General features: G+C 45.0%; 1 protein-coding gene across 1 annotated transcript in view; it reads right to left on the bottom strand.

The window, feature by feature from the left end:
* MEIOB (meiosis specific with OB-fold) overlaps window positions 1-16,267 on the bottom strand; it is a 76,452-nt gene that overhangs the window by 9,855 nt on the left and 50,330 nt on the right. Inside the window, exons 13-16 of the mRNA XM_017858291.1 lie at window positions 13,530-13,630; window positions 12,653-12,705; window positions 12,472-12,567; window positions 6,633-6,734 (exon numbers count right to left, since the gene is read on the bottom strand). Coding sequence (XP_017713780.1) covers window positions 6,633-6,734; window positions 12,472-12,567; window positions 12,653-12,705; window positions 13,530-13,630 — 352 coding nt within the window. The remainder of the gene's footprint in view (window positions 1-6,632; window positions 6,735-12,471; window positions 12,568-12,652; window positions 12,706-13,529; window positions 13,631-16,267) is intronic.

Consider the following 16,267-nt stretch of genomic DNA (forward strand, 5'->3'; position numbering starts at 1 on the left):
TTGAGACAGAGTCTCGTTCATTGCCCAGGTTGGAGTTCAGTGGCGCTGTCTGGGATTACAGGTGTGAGCCACCACGGCCAGCAACAGTGACTCAATTTTTTAAATAGGGAAGAGACTTTTAAAAGTACATCACAGCCGGGCGCGGTGGCTCACACCTGTAATCCCAGCACTTTAGGAGGCCAAGGCGGGCATATCACGAGGTCAGGAGATCAAGACCATACTGGCTAACATGGTGAAACCCCATCTCTACTAAAAAATACAAAGAATTAGCCAGGCGTGGTGGCGGGTGCCTGCAGTTCCAGCTACTCGGGAGGCTGAGGCAGGAGAATGGCGTGAACCTGGGAGACGGAGCTTGCACTGAGCCGAGATCGTGCCACTGCACTCCAGCCTGGGCGACAAAGCAAGACTCCATCTCAAAAAATAAAATAAAATAATTAATAAATAAAACTACATCACAAAAGAAGTTCTCAAAATGGCCAATACACATACTGGTCTCAATCATCATCAGGAAAATACAAATTAAACAAGAGTAGGCTGGATGCGGTGGTTCATGCCTGTAATTCCAACACTTTGGGAAGTTGAGACTGGTGGATCGCTTGAGGTCAGGAGTTCGAGACCAGCCTGGCCAACATAGCAAAACCCTCTCTCTACTAAAAATAAAAAATTAGCTGGGCATAGCAGTGTGTGCCTGTAATCCCAGCTACTTGGGAGGCTGAGGAAGGAGAATCGCTTGAACCCGGGAGGCGGAGGTTGCACTCAGCCAAGATGGCGGCATTGCAATCCAGCCTGGGTGACAGCGCCAGACTCCATCTCAAAAACAAATGAACAAACAAACAAAAAAAACCAAGAGAATTCCACTAAACACCTAACATTTAAAAGACTAGTAACACAAACACTAGTGAAGATGTGAAACAACAACAAAAATAAACTTTACAAAACTAAAATAATAACCTATAATTCATTTTGATTTTTCTTTATCTTAGAAGAATCTTCCAGGAACAAATATTACTTGGGTTAGAAAACTTTTATCAGAAGTTATCTGGTTCCTTCAGCACTTCATTGGTTTCCTTTGTTGCTGTCTAGTACATGAAATTTAATTTTCTTCAATAAAAAGATGGTAATGTATATCTATTTATCTATAATATTTTTATGTCTTTATCCTTCTATTAGTATACATGCACAAAAAGATACATTAAAAGATGTTAACCAGGGAACTGTTTATTTGGGGCTGTTGCTTGCATTCTGTATTATGTGTCTCTTTTATTTTTTTTAAAGACGGAGTCTCGCTGTGTGGCCCAGGCTGGAGTGCAGTGGCGTGATCTCGGCTCACTGCAACCTCCGCCTCCTGGGTTCAAGCGATTCTCCTGCCTCAGCCTCCCGAGTAGCTGGAATTATAAGTGCCCCCACCACGCCTGGCTCATTTTTTGCATTTTTAGTAGAGACGGGGTTTCACCAGGTTGGCCAAGCTGGTCTCAAATTCCTGACCTCAAGTGATCCCTCCACCTGGGTCTCCCAAAGTGCTGGGATTACAGGCGTGAGCCACCATGCCCAGCCAAGCATTCTGTATTGTGTTTATTTTTTGAGATACAGTCTCGCTCTGACACCCAGGCTAGAGTGTAGCTTCGCTCTGTCACCCAGGCTGGATCTCAGCTCACTGCAACCTCCACCTCCCAGGTTCAAGAGATTCTCCTGCCTCAGCCTGCCGAGTAGCTGGGATTACAGGCACATCATGTGATGCCCGGCTAATTTTTGTGTTTTTAGTAGAGATGGGGTTTTGCCATGTTGGCCAGGCTGGTCTTATGAACCCCTGGGCTCAAATGATCCACCCACCTCAGCCTCTCAAAGTGCTGGGATTACAGGTGTGAGCCACTGTGCCTGGCCTACTTTTAACATTTTGAGCATTTTAATTTTTAAGAAAAATATAAAAGCTCTAAAGAAAACATGATTATAGTTTTATTCTGAAATATTTAATCAATTTCTACCTATAAGGTTTTCATGGGAGTAATGAGCATTTTAAAAGATAAAAAAGGCCAGGTGCGGTGGCTCAAGCCTGTAATCCCAGCACTTTGGGAGGCCGAGACGGGCGGATCACGAGGTCAGGAGATCGAGACCATCCTGGCTAACACGGTGAAACCCCATCTCTACTAAAAAATACAAAACCTAGCCGGGCAAGGTGGCGGGCGCCTGTAGTCCCAGCTACTTGGGAGGCTGAGGCAGGAGAATGGCGTGAACCCGGGAGGCGGAGCTTGCAGTGAGCGGAGATCCAGCCACTGCACTCCAGCCTGGGAGACAGAGCGAGACTCCATCTCAAAAAAAAAAAAAAAAAAAAAAAAAAAAAAAAGGCCAGGCACGGTAGCTCACGCCTGTAATCCCAGCACTTTGGGAGGCCGAGGCGGGCAAATTGCTTGAGCTCAGGAGTTTGAGACCAGCCTGAACAACATGGTGAAACCCAGTTTCTACCAAGAACACAAAAAATTAGTTTTTGCTTTTATAAATCTGAGTAAATTTAACTATCAAAGTTCCCACAGTAAAATAAAAGAAAAGGGATGCTTAAAACTATTTTTAGGCCAGGGTGGTGGTTCATGCCTGTAATCCCAGCACCTTGGGAGGCCTAGTCAGGCGGATCACCTGAAGTCAGGAGTTCGAGACCAGCTGGCCAACATGGTGAAACCCTATCTCTACTAAAAATACAAAAATTAGCAGGGCGTGGTGGCGTGTACTTGTAATCCCAGCTACCCAGGAGGCTGAGGCAGGAGAATCACTGGAACCCAGGAGGCAGAGGCTGTAGTGAGCCGAGATTGCGCCACTGCACTCCAGCCTGGGTGACATAGCAAGACTCCATCTCAAAAAAGAAAAAAAGCTATTTTGGGGCCGGGCACTGTGGCTCATGCCTGTAAGCCCACCACTGTGGGAGGCTGAGGCGGGTAGATCACCTGAGGTCAGGAGTTCAAGACCAGCCTGGCCAACATTGTGAAACCCCGTGTCTACTAAAAATATAAAAATTAGCCAGGTGTGGTGGTGCACGCCTGTAATCCCATCTACTTGGGGGGCTGAGACAGGAGAAGTGCTTGAACCCAGGAGGCGGAGGTTGCAGTGAGCTAAGCTCACACCACTGCACCCCAGCCTGGGTGACAGAGCAAGACTCCTCAAAAAACAAACAAACAAGGCCTATTTTTGGGCCGAGCAAGGTGGCTCACACCTGTAATCCTTCAGGAAGCTGAGGCAGGAGGATTCCTTGAGGTCAGGAGTTTGAGACCCCGAAAAAAGAGAAGAGAAGAGAAGAGGGGAGGGGAGAGGAGGGGAGAAAGAAATAAAGAAAGACGAAAGAAAGAGAAAGAAAAAGAAGGAACTACTTTGTGATTACTTTAATATAACTTACTGATCAGAAAAAAAAAATTCCCAAATAAATCAGGCTGCCCTTGAGTAGCCTAAAAATAGTTGTAGACACTGTCATTCCTGTCCCTGTTTTAGGGTTGCATGGCAGCGCAGGGACTGAAATACACTTTATCAAGTTTACCTCACAGCTCGCTGAATGCCTCTGTGCTCTCTCAAGTTTCCTGAAATGGCATTATCTACAAATGACCCAACATTTTAAAAAAATGTTTCCAAAGTAACAATCATGGCTTTATTTTATTATTATTATTTTTTTTTTTTGAGACAGGGTCTTGCTCTGTCACCCAGGCTGCAGTGCAGTGGCGTGAACACAGCTCACTGCAGTCTCTATCTCCAGGGCTCAAGCAATCCTCCTATCTCAGCCTCCTGAGCAGCTGAGATCACAGGCACATGCCACCATGCCCAGCTATTTCTTTTTTAAATTTTTGTAGAGGTGGAGTCTCACCCATGGCTTGTCCCTTCTTGTAGGCAAAAAGATGATAAATTTTGATCCAGTAGTACCTTTTTCTATCAGTGACCGCTACTGATATGAAACACATTAAATACCCTCCGCAAAAAGCAATAACAAAGTTCCTCTTCCACACAACATAATGTGGCTTGCAGAATACATTATTTCATGCTAAATTCCATTGTTACTCTCTTCAGGTGAATTAAGCATCATCTACGATAACTAAGTAAGGACTATGTTACAGAACACGCCTTCAGGGAGTGATCTAAAACTTCCCTCTGTTCCTCCTGGTCCCTCCGGCATGCATGTCCGGCATAAGCCAGCAATAGCAATAAACAGAATCCTTTTTTTTTTCTTTCTTTTTTTGGAGAGAGTCTCACTCTGTTGCCCAGTCTGGAGTGCAGTGGCGTGATCTCGACTCCCCACAACATCCGCCTCCCTGGTTGAAGCAATCCTCCTGCCTCAGCCTCCCTAGTAGCTGGGACTATAGGCACATACCACCACACCTGGCTAATTTTTGTATTTTTAGTAGAGATGGCATTTCACCATGTTGACTGGGCTGGTCTTAAACTCCTAACCTCAAGTGATCTGCCCACCTCGGCCTCCCAAAGTGTTGGGATTACAGGAATGAGCCATTGCACCCAGCCAGCAGAATCCTTTTAAAAGAAGAGCTTCAACCTAGGCTTCATGGATTTGGGGTCCAGGAACATGACAGTTTATGCAAATTCTACACATGGGTACAAGCACTGCTCTGGGGAGAGGGTCATAAGCTCCCATCAGATAGGCAAAAGGTATATAATATATAAGATGCTCAGGAGAGCATGGTGGCTCATGCCTGTAATCCCAGCACTTTGGGAGGCTGAGACCAGTGGATCACTTGAGCCCAGCAGTTTGAGAGCAGCCTGAGCAACACTGCAAAACCCCATCTCTACAAAAAATACAAAAATTAGGCTGGGCACGGTGGCTCACGCCTGTAATCCCAACACTTTAGGAGGCCAAGGTGCGTGGATCACGAGGTCAAGCGATCGAGACCATCCTGACCAATATGGTGAAACCCCGTGTCTACTAAAAATACAAAAAATGGGCCAGGCGCGGTGGCTCAAGCCTATAATCCCAGCACTTTGGGAAGCCGAGACGGGCGGATCACGAGCTCAGGAGATCGAGACCATCCTGGCTAACACAGTGAAACGCCGTGTCTACTAAAAAATACAAACAAAAAACTAGCTGGGCAAGGTGGCGGGCGCCTGTAGTCCCAGCTACTCGGGAGGCTGAGGCAGGAGAATGGCGTAAACCCGGGAGGTGGAGCTTGAAGTGAGCTGAAATCTGGTCACTGCACTCCAGCCTGGGCGAGAGCGAGACTCCGTCTCAAAAAAAAAAAAAAAAAAATACAAAAACGGTCGGGCGCGGTGGCTCACACCTGTAATCCCAGCACTTTGGGAGGCTGAGGCAGGCAGATCACAATGTCAGGAGATCAAGATCATCCTGGCTAACATGATAAAACTCCATCTCTACTAAAAAATACAAAAAAATTAGCCGGGCATGGTGGGGCCCCTGTAGTCCCAGTTACTCAGGAGGCTGAGGCAAGAGAACGGCATGAACCTGGGAGGCAGAGCTTGCAATGAGCCAAGATCACACCACTGCACTCCAGGCTGGGTGACAGAGTGAGAGTTCGTCTCAAAAAAAAAATTAGGGTGTGGTGCCACAAGTCTGTAGTCCCAGCTACTGCGGAGGCTGAGGCAGAAGAATTGCTTGAACCCAGGAGGTGGAGGTTGCAGCGAGCCGGTATCATGCCACTGTACTCCAGCCTGGATGACAGAGTGAGACTCCGTCTCAAAAAAAAAAGAAAGAAATTAGGTAGGTGCAGTGGTGTGCACATGTAGTCACAGATACTTGGAAAGGCTGAGGCAGGAAGATGGATTGAGCCTGGGAGTACCAGGCTGCAGTGACCCATGATGACACAACTGCACTCCAGCGAGACTCTGTCTCAAAAAAAAGAAGAAAAGAAAAAGATGCCCACGGCCGGGTGCGGTGGCTCAAGCCTGTAATCCCAGCACTTTGGGAGGCCAAGACGGGCGGATCAAGAGGTCAGGAGATCGAGACCATCCTGGCTAACACGGTGAAACCCCGTCTCTACTAAAAAAAATACAAAAAACTAGCCGGGCGAGGTGGCGGGCGCCTGTAGTCCCAGCTACTCGGGAGGCTGAGGCAGGAGAATGGCGTAAACCCGGGAGGCGGAGCTTGCAGTGAGCTGAGATCTGGCCACTGCACTCCAGCCTGGGCGACAGAGCGAGACTCCGTCTCAAAAAAAAAAAAAAGAAAAAGAAAAAGATGCCCACTATTTTAAACTACCTTTAGAAAAGTTGAAATAGGCTGGGCGCAGTGGCTCACGCCTGTAATCCCAACACTTTGGGAGGCCGAGGCGGGTGGATCACAAGGTCAGGAGATCCAGACCATCTGGCTAACAAGGTGAAACCCTGTCTCTACTAAAAATACAAAAAAATTAGCCAGGCGTGGTGACGGGCGCCTGTAGTCCCAGCTACTCGGGACGCTGAGGCAGGAGAATGGCGTTAACCTGGGAGGAAGAGCCTGCAGTAAGCCGAGATTACGCCACTGCACTCCAGCCTGGGCAACAGAGCGAGACTCCATCTCAAAAAGAAGAAGAAAAAAAAAGAAAAGTTGAAATATAGTAGTTACAGAATAGGAATCTGGTCTTTTACCATGTCAAACAAATCTTTACAGGCCCAATTTTGGCCTTTAAAAAAAATACAAATATATTTAAAGGGTCACTTACAATTTACGGATTCTTTGAAATAACTTTCAATTTCGTCATCCAGAACATTTGTTTCTTTATTTTCTCGTATAAAATTCAGTAGAATGTTAGCTTCTGGTGTCTCTTAAATTGAAAATGCATAGTAAGTGAAAAGTAAACTGATTTAACTTTTAAATCACATTTAAGTCATCCAAAATCATTTTAATAGTAAAAAGTGAAGACATGTAAGAATACAATCAAATAGAATATTATGTGGCCATTAATAATCTGATATAGAATTCTGTTAACATGGAGAGATGTACACCACATTACATCTAAAACAGATGTTAGTGAAAAGAGCAGCTTACTAACCTGTGTTGTTCAATACCCTTTTAATTAAAAAATTTACATATATAAGGGGACTGGCGCAGTGGCTCACGCCTATAATCCCAGCACTTTGGGAGGCCGAGGCAGGCAGATCATGAGGTCAGGAGATGGAGGCCATCCTGGCTAACACGGTGAAACCCCGTCTCTACTAAAATACAAAACATTAGCCAGGCATGGTGGTGGGCACCTGTAGTCCCAGCTAGTTGGGAGGCTGAGGCAGGAGAATGGCACGAACCCGGGAGGTGGAGCTTGCAGTGAGTCCAGACAGCACCACTGCACTCCAGCCTGGGAAACAGAGCAATACTCCATCTAAAAAAAAAAAAAAAAAACTACATATATAAATGCAAAATTATCTGGAAGAATATATATGAAAAAATGATTCTCTCTAGACAGTGGGATTGTAGGTGATCTTTGTTTTCCTTATGTTTTTATATTTTTTTCTGAATTTTATATGTATTTCTTTACTCAGAAAAAAAAGGTTTTCAAAAGGCAATTGAAATACATAAAACAGGCTCTATAAAAAGCATTGCTCCCCACGTTGGGACATGACTGTGCCAAGAGTCGGGGGTACTGTGCCAGAAGGCAGGAACGTGAGTTTGGAAAGAGCTCCCCCATGATGCCCTTGGATCCCAGGCCTAGCCTCTGGCACATGATTGTTAATTACCCCAGGCCCCTTTGAATATTCTACAAATTGTCCTGACAATGTCTGTACTTTCCTAACTCCCCTGGGAAGATGTGGGCATTTCTTCCTCCTTGCTCCCAGAATACAAGTCTTCTACCTGTTCTTTCTCAGAACTAGGTTGTCAAATCCTTGCTGGCATGAGGTGTCCCTCATGATGACTGTCCTCACATCCATCTGACCAGCCACTCATCTCCTTCCTTGTTCCAGAAATTTGTATTATCTCAATTCTTGGCAAGTAAAAGGCATTCAAAAATATTGATAAGGTCATGAGCGAATGAATGAATGTAGAACTCTATTAACTTGGAGAGATGTGCACCATGAATTGCTGTGCTTCAGATGGGAGCATCTGCTGGAGCAAGACCACAGAAATCCAGCCAACAAGCTTCCTGTGATGGGGGCTGGCAGGGATGGGTGGGTACCAGCACTGTAGGTTCTCACTGACAATAGGGTTATCCTGACTGTCAGAGAAAGGCAGGAATTGTGCCCTCCCTAGCTGATAAGCACCCTCAGGGCAGAGAAAGAAACAAGGGAATCTCGACGTCCTGGTGAGGATGAACACAAGCCATTTAGGGCTTCTTAATTTCTATAAGGCAGGTGTAGCCCAGGAAATTAAAAGTAAAACTGATATAACTATTTACAATAGCAAAGACATGGAACCAGCTCAAATGCCCATCAATGGTAGAGTGGATAAAGAAAATGTGGTACATATACACCATGGAATACTATGCAACCATAAAAAGGAATGAGATCATATCCTTTGCAGAGACACGGATAAAGCTGAAAACTATCATTCTCAGCAAACTAACACAGGAACAGAAAACCAACCACCACATGTTCTCACTCATAAGTGGGAGCTGAACAAGGAGATAACAAGGACACAGGGAGGGGAACAACACACACTGGGGCCAGTTGGGGAATGGGGGGTGAGGGGAGGGACAGCATCAGCACAAATAGCTAATGCATGCGGGGCTTAAAACCTAGATGACGGGCTGGGCGTGGTGGTTCATGCCTGTAATCTCAGTGCTTTGGGAGGCCGAGGCGGGCAGGTCACGAGGTCAGGAGATCAAGACCATCCTGGCCAACATGGTGAAACCCCGTCTCTACTAAAATACAAAAAATGAGCCAGGCATGGTGGCACACGCCTGTAGTCCCAGCTACTCAGGAGGCTCAGGGAGGGGAATCACCTGAACCCAGGAGGCGGAGGTTGCAGTGAACCAAGATCACACCACTGCACTCCAGCCCAATGACAGAGTGAGACTCCATCTCAAACAAAAAAAACAAAAACCTAGATGACAGATTGATGGGTACAGCAAACCACCATGGCACATGTAGACCTATGTAACAAACCTGCATGTTCTGCACATGGATCCCAGAATTTAAAGTAAAATTTTTTTTAAAAAAGTAAAGCTTATATAAACAAACACATAAATTCATGCATCCTTGCGAGTATTCTCCTTTAAATTTGTTTCCTTGACAGAATAAATCCAAGAAATCTAGATCTGCTGTACAACATGGTAGCTATGGTTAATAACAACATATTACATTCTTGAAAAGTACTAAGAGAACAGATTTTAAGTGTTCTCACCACAAAAAAAAGTATGTGAATTAGTGTATATGTTAATTAGCTTGATTTAGCCATTCTGCACTGTATACATATTTCAAAACAACATATTGTATAAAATAAATGTATTCAATTTTTTGTCAAAAAGTTAATCAATAAATAATAATTTTAAAAATGTGTCTCCTTCAGAAGGCATTTTTTCTAATGATGTTGGTTACTGCTCAAAATACTGTGACATTTTTTTCCTTGAATCTGTAATCAGAGCCAAATGCACAACATCCTAAAATACCTGTCTCATTAATTAGATTTTGAGTTTTTTATATTATTGTACAGTCAAGGTTGATCATCTTTTCCATCAGACAAATCTGTCTTTTAAAAACTTTTCCAGCTCAAATTTACCCTTAGAGGATGAAGATTTTACTATCACTGGTATTACTAAATGTACGAATAATAGGTCGGGCGTGGTGGCTCGTGCCTGTAATCCCAGCACTTTGGGAGGCCAAGGCAGGTGGATCACTGGAGCCCAGGAGTTCAAGGCCAGCCTGGCCAACATGGTGAAACCCTGTCTCTACTAAAAACATAAAAAATTAGCCGGGCATGGTAGCAGGCACCTGGGCAACCCGGGAGGCTGGAAGAGGAGAATCGCTTGAACCCAGGAGGTGGAGGCTGCAGTGAGCCAAGATTGTGCCACTGCACTTCAGCCTGGGGGACAGAGCGGAGCGAGACTCCATTTCACTTAAAAAAAAATATACTACTATATACCTATAATATATATGAAATAACACTATGTTTTATTAATGTAAGTTATTTCTAATAGCAAACGCCAGGTACGGAGGCTCAACGCGCTGTAATCCCAGCACTTTGCAAGGCCGAGGTAGGTGGATCACAAGGTCAGTGAGATTGAGACCATCCTGGACTAACACAGTGGAAACCGCCATCTCCTACTAAAAATACAAAAAATTAGCCGGGCATAGGTGGCGGGCCACCTAAGTCCCGGACTACTCTCAGGGGCATGAGGCCAGACGAGGTGCACGAACCCAGGAAGGCGGAGCATTGCGAGTCAGCCGAGATCGCGCCCACGCACTCCAGCCTGGGGCGACAGAATTGAGCACTCCATCTCAAAAACATACAATAACATAAATAAACTACAATAAATAAATAAAGCTAAATAAATAAAATAAAGCCATACATAGTACCTCCCTCCAGGAAAGAAAAAATTGAAGAGTGTCCCACTATTGTCCTAAGCGTTAATAATAGACTATCGTGTGTCACCATCAATTTCCAACAAAGCAGTCAGAGCAAACCTCTCAGAGCTGAGTCAGATGCTGTCACTGCTCTGCTCCAAACCCCAAGCTGCTACCCCATCCAGAGTAGAAGCCAGCGCACTCTAACAGCCTCCGAGGCCTTCATGGGTGCCCCATCTCTTCTCAGAACAGCTTCTGCTGGCCTTGAACTCCTGGGCTCCAGCCACACCAGCCCCTCAGTGTTTCCCTTGGTTAACCCTTTAGCTTCCTCATCAAGTCTTTGCTCAAACGTCACTCTCCCATGCAGCGTGCCTTGTGGAAAATCAAACATGCTGTGGCTCTCTAGGTCCTCCTGACTCTGTTCCACCTGTTCTCCTTAAATATTTCATAATTCATGGACATATAATCTTCATTATTTATTCTCTGTCTCTCCCTGCTGGAATGTAAACTCCATGAGGGTAGAAATATTTGTCCATTTTGTCATTGCACCCCAGAACAGCACCCAGCACACAGCACGTGCTCAGTAAATGAGTTCAGTGAAGAGCAATTTGGGGCATGCACATCATCTCCCATGGTGCTGCCTTCAAGGAGACAACCTCCATGTGTTGGATGTGCAAGGTTCAGAGTACTCATATAAAAACCAGAGTCTCATTATTTGACACCATTCCTCATATAATTCTATCTTTTAAAAATGCTGATAATGGTTTGGACAAAAGCACACATTGCTTTACAATTCTGTCACTGCTGATGCTTTGTCACAGACCAGTAGAGTGAGCTTATGTTTTAAATGATACACTATGTACTCTACTCATAGCTTGCCGAGATGGCGAAGGATTGATTACTCCATTTCTTTGGCAGTTCTGGGTTGATGGTTACGTCTGCACTATAAAGCACCCTGGGAATGCTCACAGGCACTAATGCCTCATCTCCCCAGTCTGGCTCCCTTTATTTCATGCTGTAGTAAACTGTAACTCCTTTAACAACAACTCCAGGGGATCATCTGGGCATTTAATGTGCAGTTATGAGCTAATGATACTACACAGAGAGTACTGTGTGTGTGTGCGCATGTGTGCATGTGTATTATCAATGTCCTAGCAGTAAAAGTTATTTGAATGCAGCAAAACTGAATTTACCTATTAGTCAATAATTTAACATCTGAGCAACAAAATTGATCTCTCAAAGATCATCACAATGAATTATACTTCAAAAATTAATCTGGTTTTTCACTTTTTTTTTTTTTGAGACAGAGTCTCGCTCTGTTGCCAGGCTGGAGTGCAGTGGCGCCATCTCGGCTCACTGTAATCTCCACCTCCCAGGTTGAAGTGATGCTCCCGCCTCAGCTTCCTGAGTAGCTGGGACTACAGGCACGTGCCACCACGCCCACCTAATTTTTATATTTTTAGTACAGACAGGGTTTCACCATGTTGGCCAGGATGGTCTCAATCTCTTGACCTCGTGATCAGCCCACCTTGGCCTCCCAAAGTGCCAGGATTACAGGCGTGAGCCACCGCGCCAGACTTTTTTGTTGTTGTTGTTTTTGTAAGACAGAGTCTTGCTCTTGTGGCCCAGGCTAGAGTACAATGGCACGATTTCAGCTCACTGCAACTTCCACTTCCTGGGTTCAAGCGATTCTCCTGCCTCAGCCTCCTGAGTAGCTGGGATTACAGGTGCCCACCACCAAGCTCAGCTAATTTTTATATGTTTAGTAGAGACTGGGTTTCACCATGTTGACCAGACTGGTCTCGAACTCCTGACCTCAGGTGATCCACCCGTCTCAACCTCCCAAAGTGCTGGGATTACAGGCATGAGCCACTACATCCAGCCTCACATTTCTTTAGTAAAGATATCAAAGTTCATTGTAAGTTTTTAAAAAAGTTATATAAAGCAATTTTTACTTCTAATTTGAATTAAATCCAGGTTGAATTTTCATTCTTAAATATACTGTACAAATATTGAAATGTGTTCAGTCATTTCCAAAGGGATAAAAAATTTCACAAAGTTTTTTACCTGGATTAGTTGTAATAATGGTTTTTGAGATTACAGTTGCTGTCATGCAGTTCCGAAATTTGTCAAAACTTATTCTTACATCTGAGACAAATATTACTGTTTGGGAAAAAAGCCATTTACAATTATTACATGGGGGGATATAAAATTACAAATATTGGACACAATCATTTAATGATGATACCTGTTTCTCGTGGCATCCAGCTCTGTGCAAGTAGAATGGATTCATTATCCCAACTGCATTGTTTAAAAAGAAGTAATACAAATTGAATACACTAGAAAAAACTGATAGTGACACATTATTTACAACAATAAAAGAAAGCTTCAATGGCTGGGGTCAGCCATCCCCAAGGTGGTCAAAGACCTCCTGCTCTTAAGGATACCAGCTTCCTCCCAGGGAGAATTTAACATCTCCATGAGAGAACATTCCTTCAACACACACTCTGCTCTAGTAATACTCTGCTCTGCCAATTCTTTATTTTTCTAACACTTAATCACTCCAGGCTAGTTAGAACTAAAGCCTAAAGACTTTAAAGTCACACTTTCAGACCCTGAAGTTAAGTGTCCCCCAGTGGATATCAAGGCTCAGGGGCCTTGATGGGTTGAAAGCATTTTTCAAATCATTTCCTTTGGTACCCAGGCATCAGAGGTCTAGACAATGCCTTGTTGTACCTGGCAGTGCTTCAGGGTGCAGTCCCCGCCCTGACCCACATGCCCTGTGCCCTGCCCTGCTCCAGGATACTTTCCAGGAAGCACAGAGGGAAAGTCTGGCTTGTTCCATGGGACCTAGTAAAACACCATTTGTTATAAAACAGAATTTAACAATAAAACTAGTCACAGTGGAGTTCTCCTAAGCAAGTTCCATGCCATCTAAAGACCTCATTTTAAGGTGCTGTCCATAACAACTCAACATTCAAGAGTTAGGTTTATTTTTTAAAATATCATTCATCTCCTATCATTATCCTCTCTTGATATGAAGTCCATCATATTTTTGATAAAATGAAAATGTCCTGGTGATAACAACAGGGATTTCACAATTTGGAACAGACGTCGGTGGTTACCATGTCATTGCAAAAGAAGACTCTGTTTCATCATAGAGTCTAACTTCACACCTCTGGCCTTTTCTCCGGTCTGAAGTTGTAAAGTATTTTGGCTCTCCAACCTTAGAAATGGAAATAAATCATTACTCTTCACCTGTATGTAGAAGTATTTAAGTATTTATTGATGAAAATACTCAATGTTCACCTTTTAAACACCAAATGAGAAATATTAAAATAGCAAAAACCAGTAATATATAGTTGATTATTTTAAAGCATCTTCTATCTCTAAACTACATGTACGTAGCTAAAGTTGTAAGTCACACAACACTTTGAAGAGACACAAGGGAACAGGTGCTTGAAGTACAGACTGAAAGTCTTTTTTTTTTTTTTTTTGAGATGAAGTCTTGCCCTGTCGCCCAGGCTGGAGTGCAGTGGCCGGATCTCAGCTCACTGCAAGCTCCGTCTCCCGGGTTCACGCCATTCTCCTGCCTCAGCCTCCCGAGTAGCTGGAACTACAGGCGCCGCCACCTCGCCCGGCTTGTTTTTTGTATTTTACTAGAGACGGGGTTTCACCGTGTTAGCCAGGATGGTCTCGATCTCCTGACCTCGTGATCCGCCCGTCTCGGCCTCCCAAAGTGCTGGGATTACAGGCTTCAGCCACCGTGCCCGGCCTGAAAGTCTTTGTAACATGTCACAACAAGGCTCCATGGCAGGCCCCCTGGGGCATCTACGTGGACTCCTCGAGGGCAGGGAGTGTGTTTCCAGCACGTGTGTGTCCCCATGGCTCAGTGTGGAACCCAGCATGAGTTCATGTGACCGAATGGACTCGGCCTCTCTGGGGTCAGCATCTCCATCTTCTTAGCAAACATCAAATACAGAATATCTGTGGTATAGGCCGGGCGCGGTGGCTCAAGCCTGTAATCCCAGCACTTTGGGAGGCCGAGACGGGCGGATCACGAGGTCAGGAGATCGAGACCATCCTGGCTAACACGGTGAAACCCCGTCTCTACTGAAAATACAAAAAACTAGCCGGGCGAGGTGGCGGGCGCCTGTAGTCCCAGCTACTCAGGAGACTGAGGCAGGAGAATGGCGTGAGCCCGGGAGGCAGAGCTTGCAGTGAGCTGAGATCCGGCCACTGCACTCCAGCCCCGGCGACAGAGTGAGACTCCGTCTCAAAAAAAAAAAAGAATATCTGTGGTATAAAAAGTGTCCACAGGAAACAAACAAATATAGGATACGTCCTCTGCCTTCTCCCCAGAACTACCATGGTGAGAGCCACATGCGGGATACACAGGAAACTTTGACACTTTCCAATTCTGTCCATTGTGGGGTGAGATGATCAAAGAAGTGGAGATGCTGTCGCCCATTAAAGCAAGTAAAAAAAAAAAAAAAAAAAAAAAAAAAGTTGAACCTAGGACCCTTCTCTCCACCCAGTAGCTTCTTACGTGGGAATGGCAGGCGCCTCTGAGAGCTGCACAGCAGCAGGTCCAGCATGGACAGTCACTGGCCGCCCCCTACCACTGCCACCACGGCATCTGTGGTGCCCAGAGAAAGGGACCTAGAAAGGACAGCCAGAGGCTGAGAGGTCAGCCTAACATCTGGGGTTGGGGAGATGAAGAACACTGTATTAAAAGGAGTTTTAAAGTGAAAAGACAGTGGAGATGAGAGGAAGAAACAGCAGGTTAAATGAAAGTGTGAAGAGTGGCCAGGTACGGTGGCTCATGCCTGTAATCCCAGCACTCTGGGGGGCCGAGGTGGGTGGATCACAAGGTCAGGAGTTCAAGACTAGCCTGGCCAGTATGGTGAAACCCTGTCTCTACTAAAAATACAAAATTAGCCGGGCGTTGTGGTGCATGCCTTTAGTCCTGGCTACTCGAGAGGCTGAGGCAGGAGAATTGCTTGAACCTGGAAAGCAGAGGTTGCAGTGAGCCAAGATCACGCCACTGCACTCCAGCCTGGGTGACAGAGCGAGACTCCATCCCCCCGCCAAAAAAAAAAAAAAGAAAAAAAAGTGTGAAGAAAAGGAAATGTAAGAGGGCTGAAAGCCAAAGTGGAGACAAAAGGCATGAGAAGAAGTGATGTGACACATGAAAGGTGCCAGACTCACTGAGGGTGTGGGAAAGCTGCCACAGTTTCCTGCTTACCCTACTGTATTCACTCAGGGTTGTAGACAATTCTTACTTCATTATAAATGTAATAGCACTGTCTATAACTTGGGGAAATCGCAAACAATTGAGCACTCATTTGAACAACTGAATAGGATTGAACATAAACTGCCTATAAAGTGACCTCTCCTGTTTTTCAAGATGATCATATAATGGGCTTATTCCTCCTCCCTAAAGTATACAGATGCTCCCCAGGCAGCAGGCATGGCCTCCACAGCCAAGGCCCTGCCATCTAAGAGGGTCACATTCTCTCAGTCAGTCACCATTTAATATGACAAGCAATTCACGTTTACTTACACGAACTATCATAAATGTGTGAGAGGTTTTTGTTGTTGTTTTTGTCTCTTGACTATCATCCCCCTGTATATTAAAAGATTACTCTTGCCCCTTTATTTATTTATTTATCAACCCAGAATCTCGCTCTGTCATCCAGGCTGGAGTGCAGTGGTGCCATCTCAGCTCATTGCAACCTCTGTCTCCTGGGTTCAAGTAATTCTCCTGCCTCAGCCTCCCAAGTAGCTAGGACTACAGGTACCTGCCACCATGCCCAACTAATTTTTTTTTTTTTTTTTTTTTTTTTTTTTTTGCGCTGTG

This window comes from Rhinopithecus bieti, unplaced genomic scaffold (assembly GCF_001698545.2).
Source record: "Rhinopithecus bieti isolate Rb0 unplaced genomic scaffold, ASM169854v2 scaffold_47707, whole genome shotgun sequence".
Classification (NCBI taxonomy): domain Eukaryota; kingdom Metazoa; phylum Chordata; class Mammalia; order Primates; family Cercopithecidae; genus Rhinopithecus; species Rhinopithecus bieti.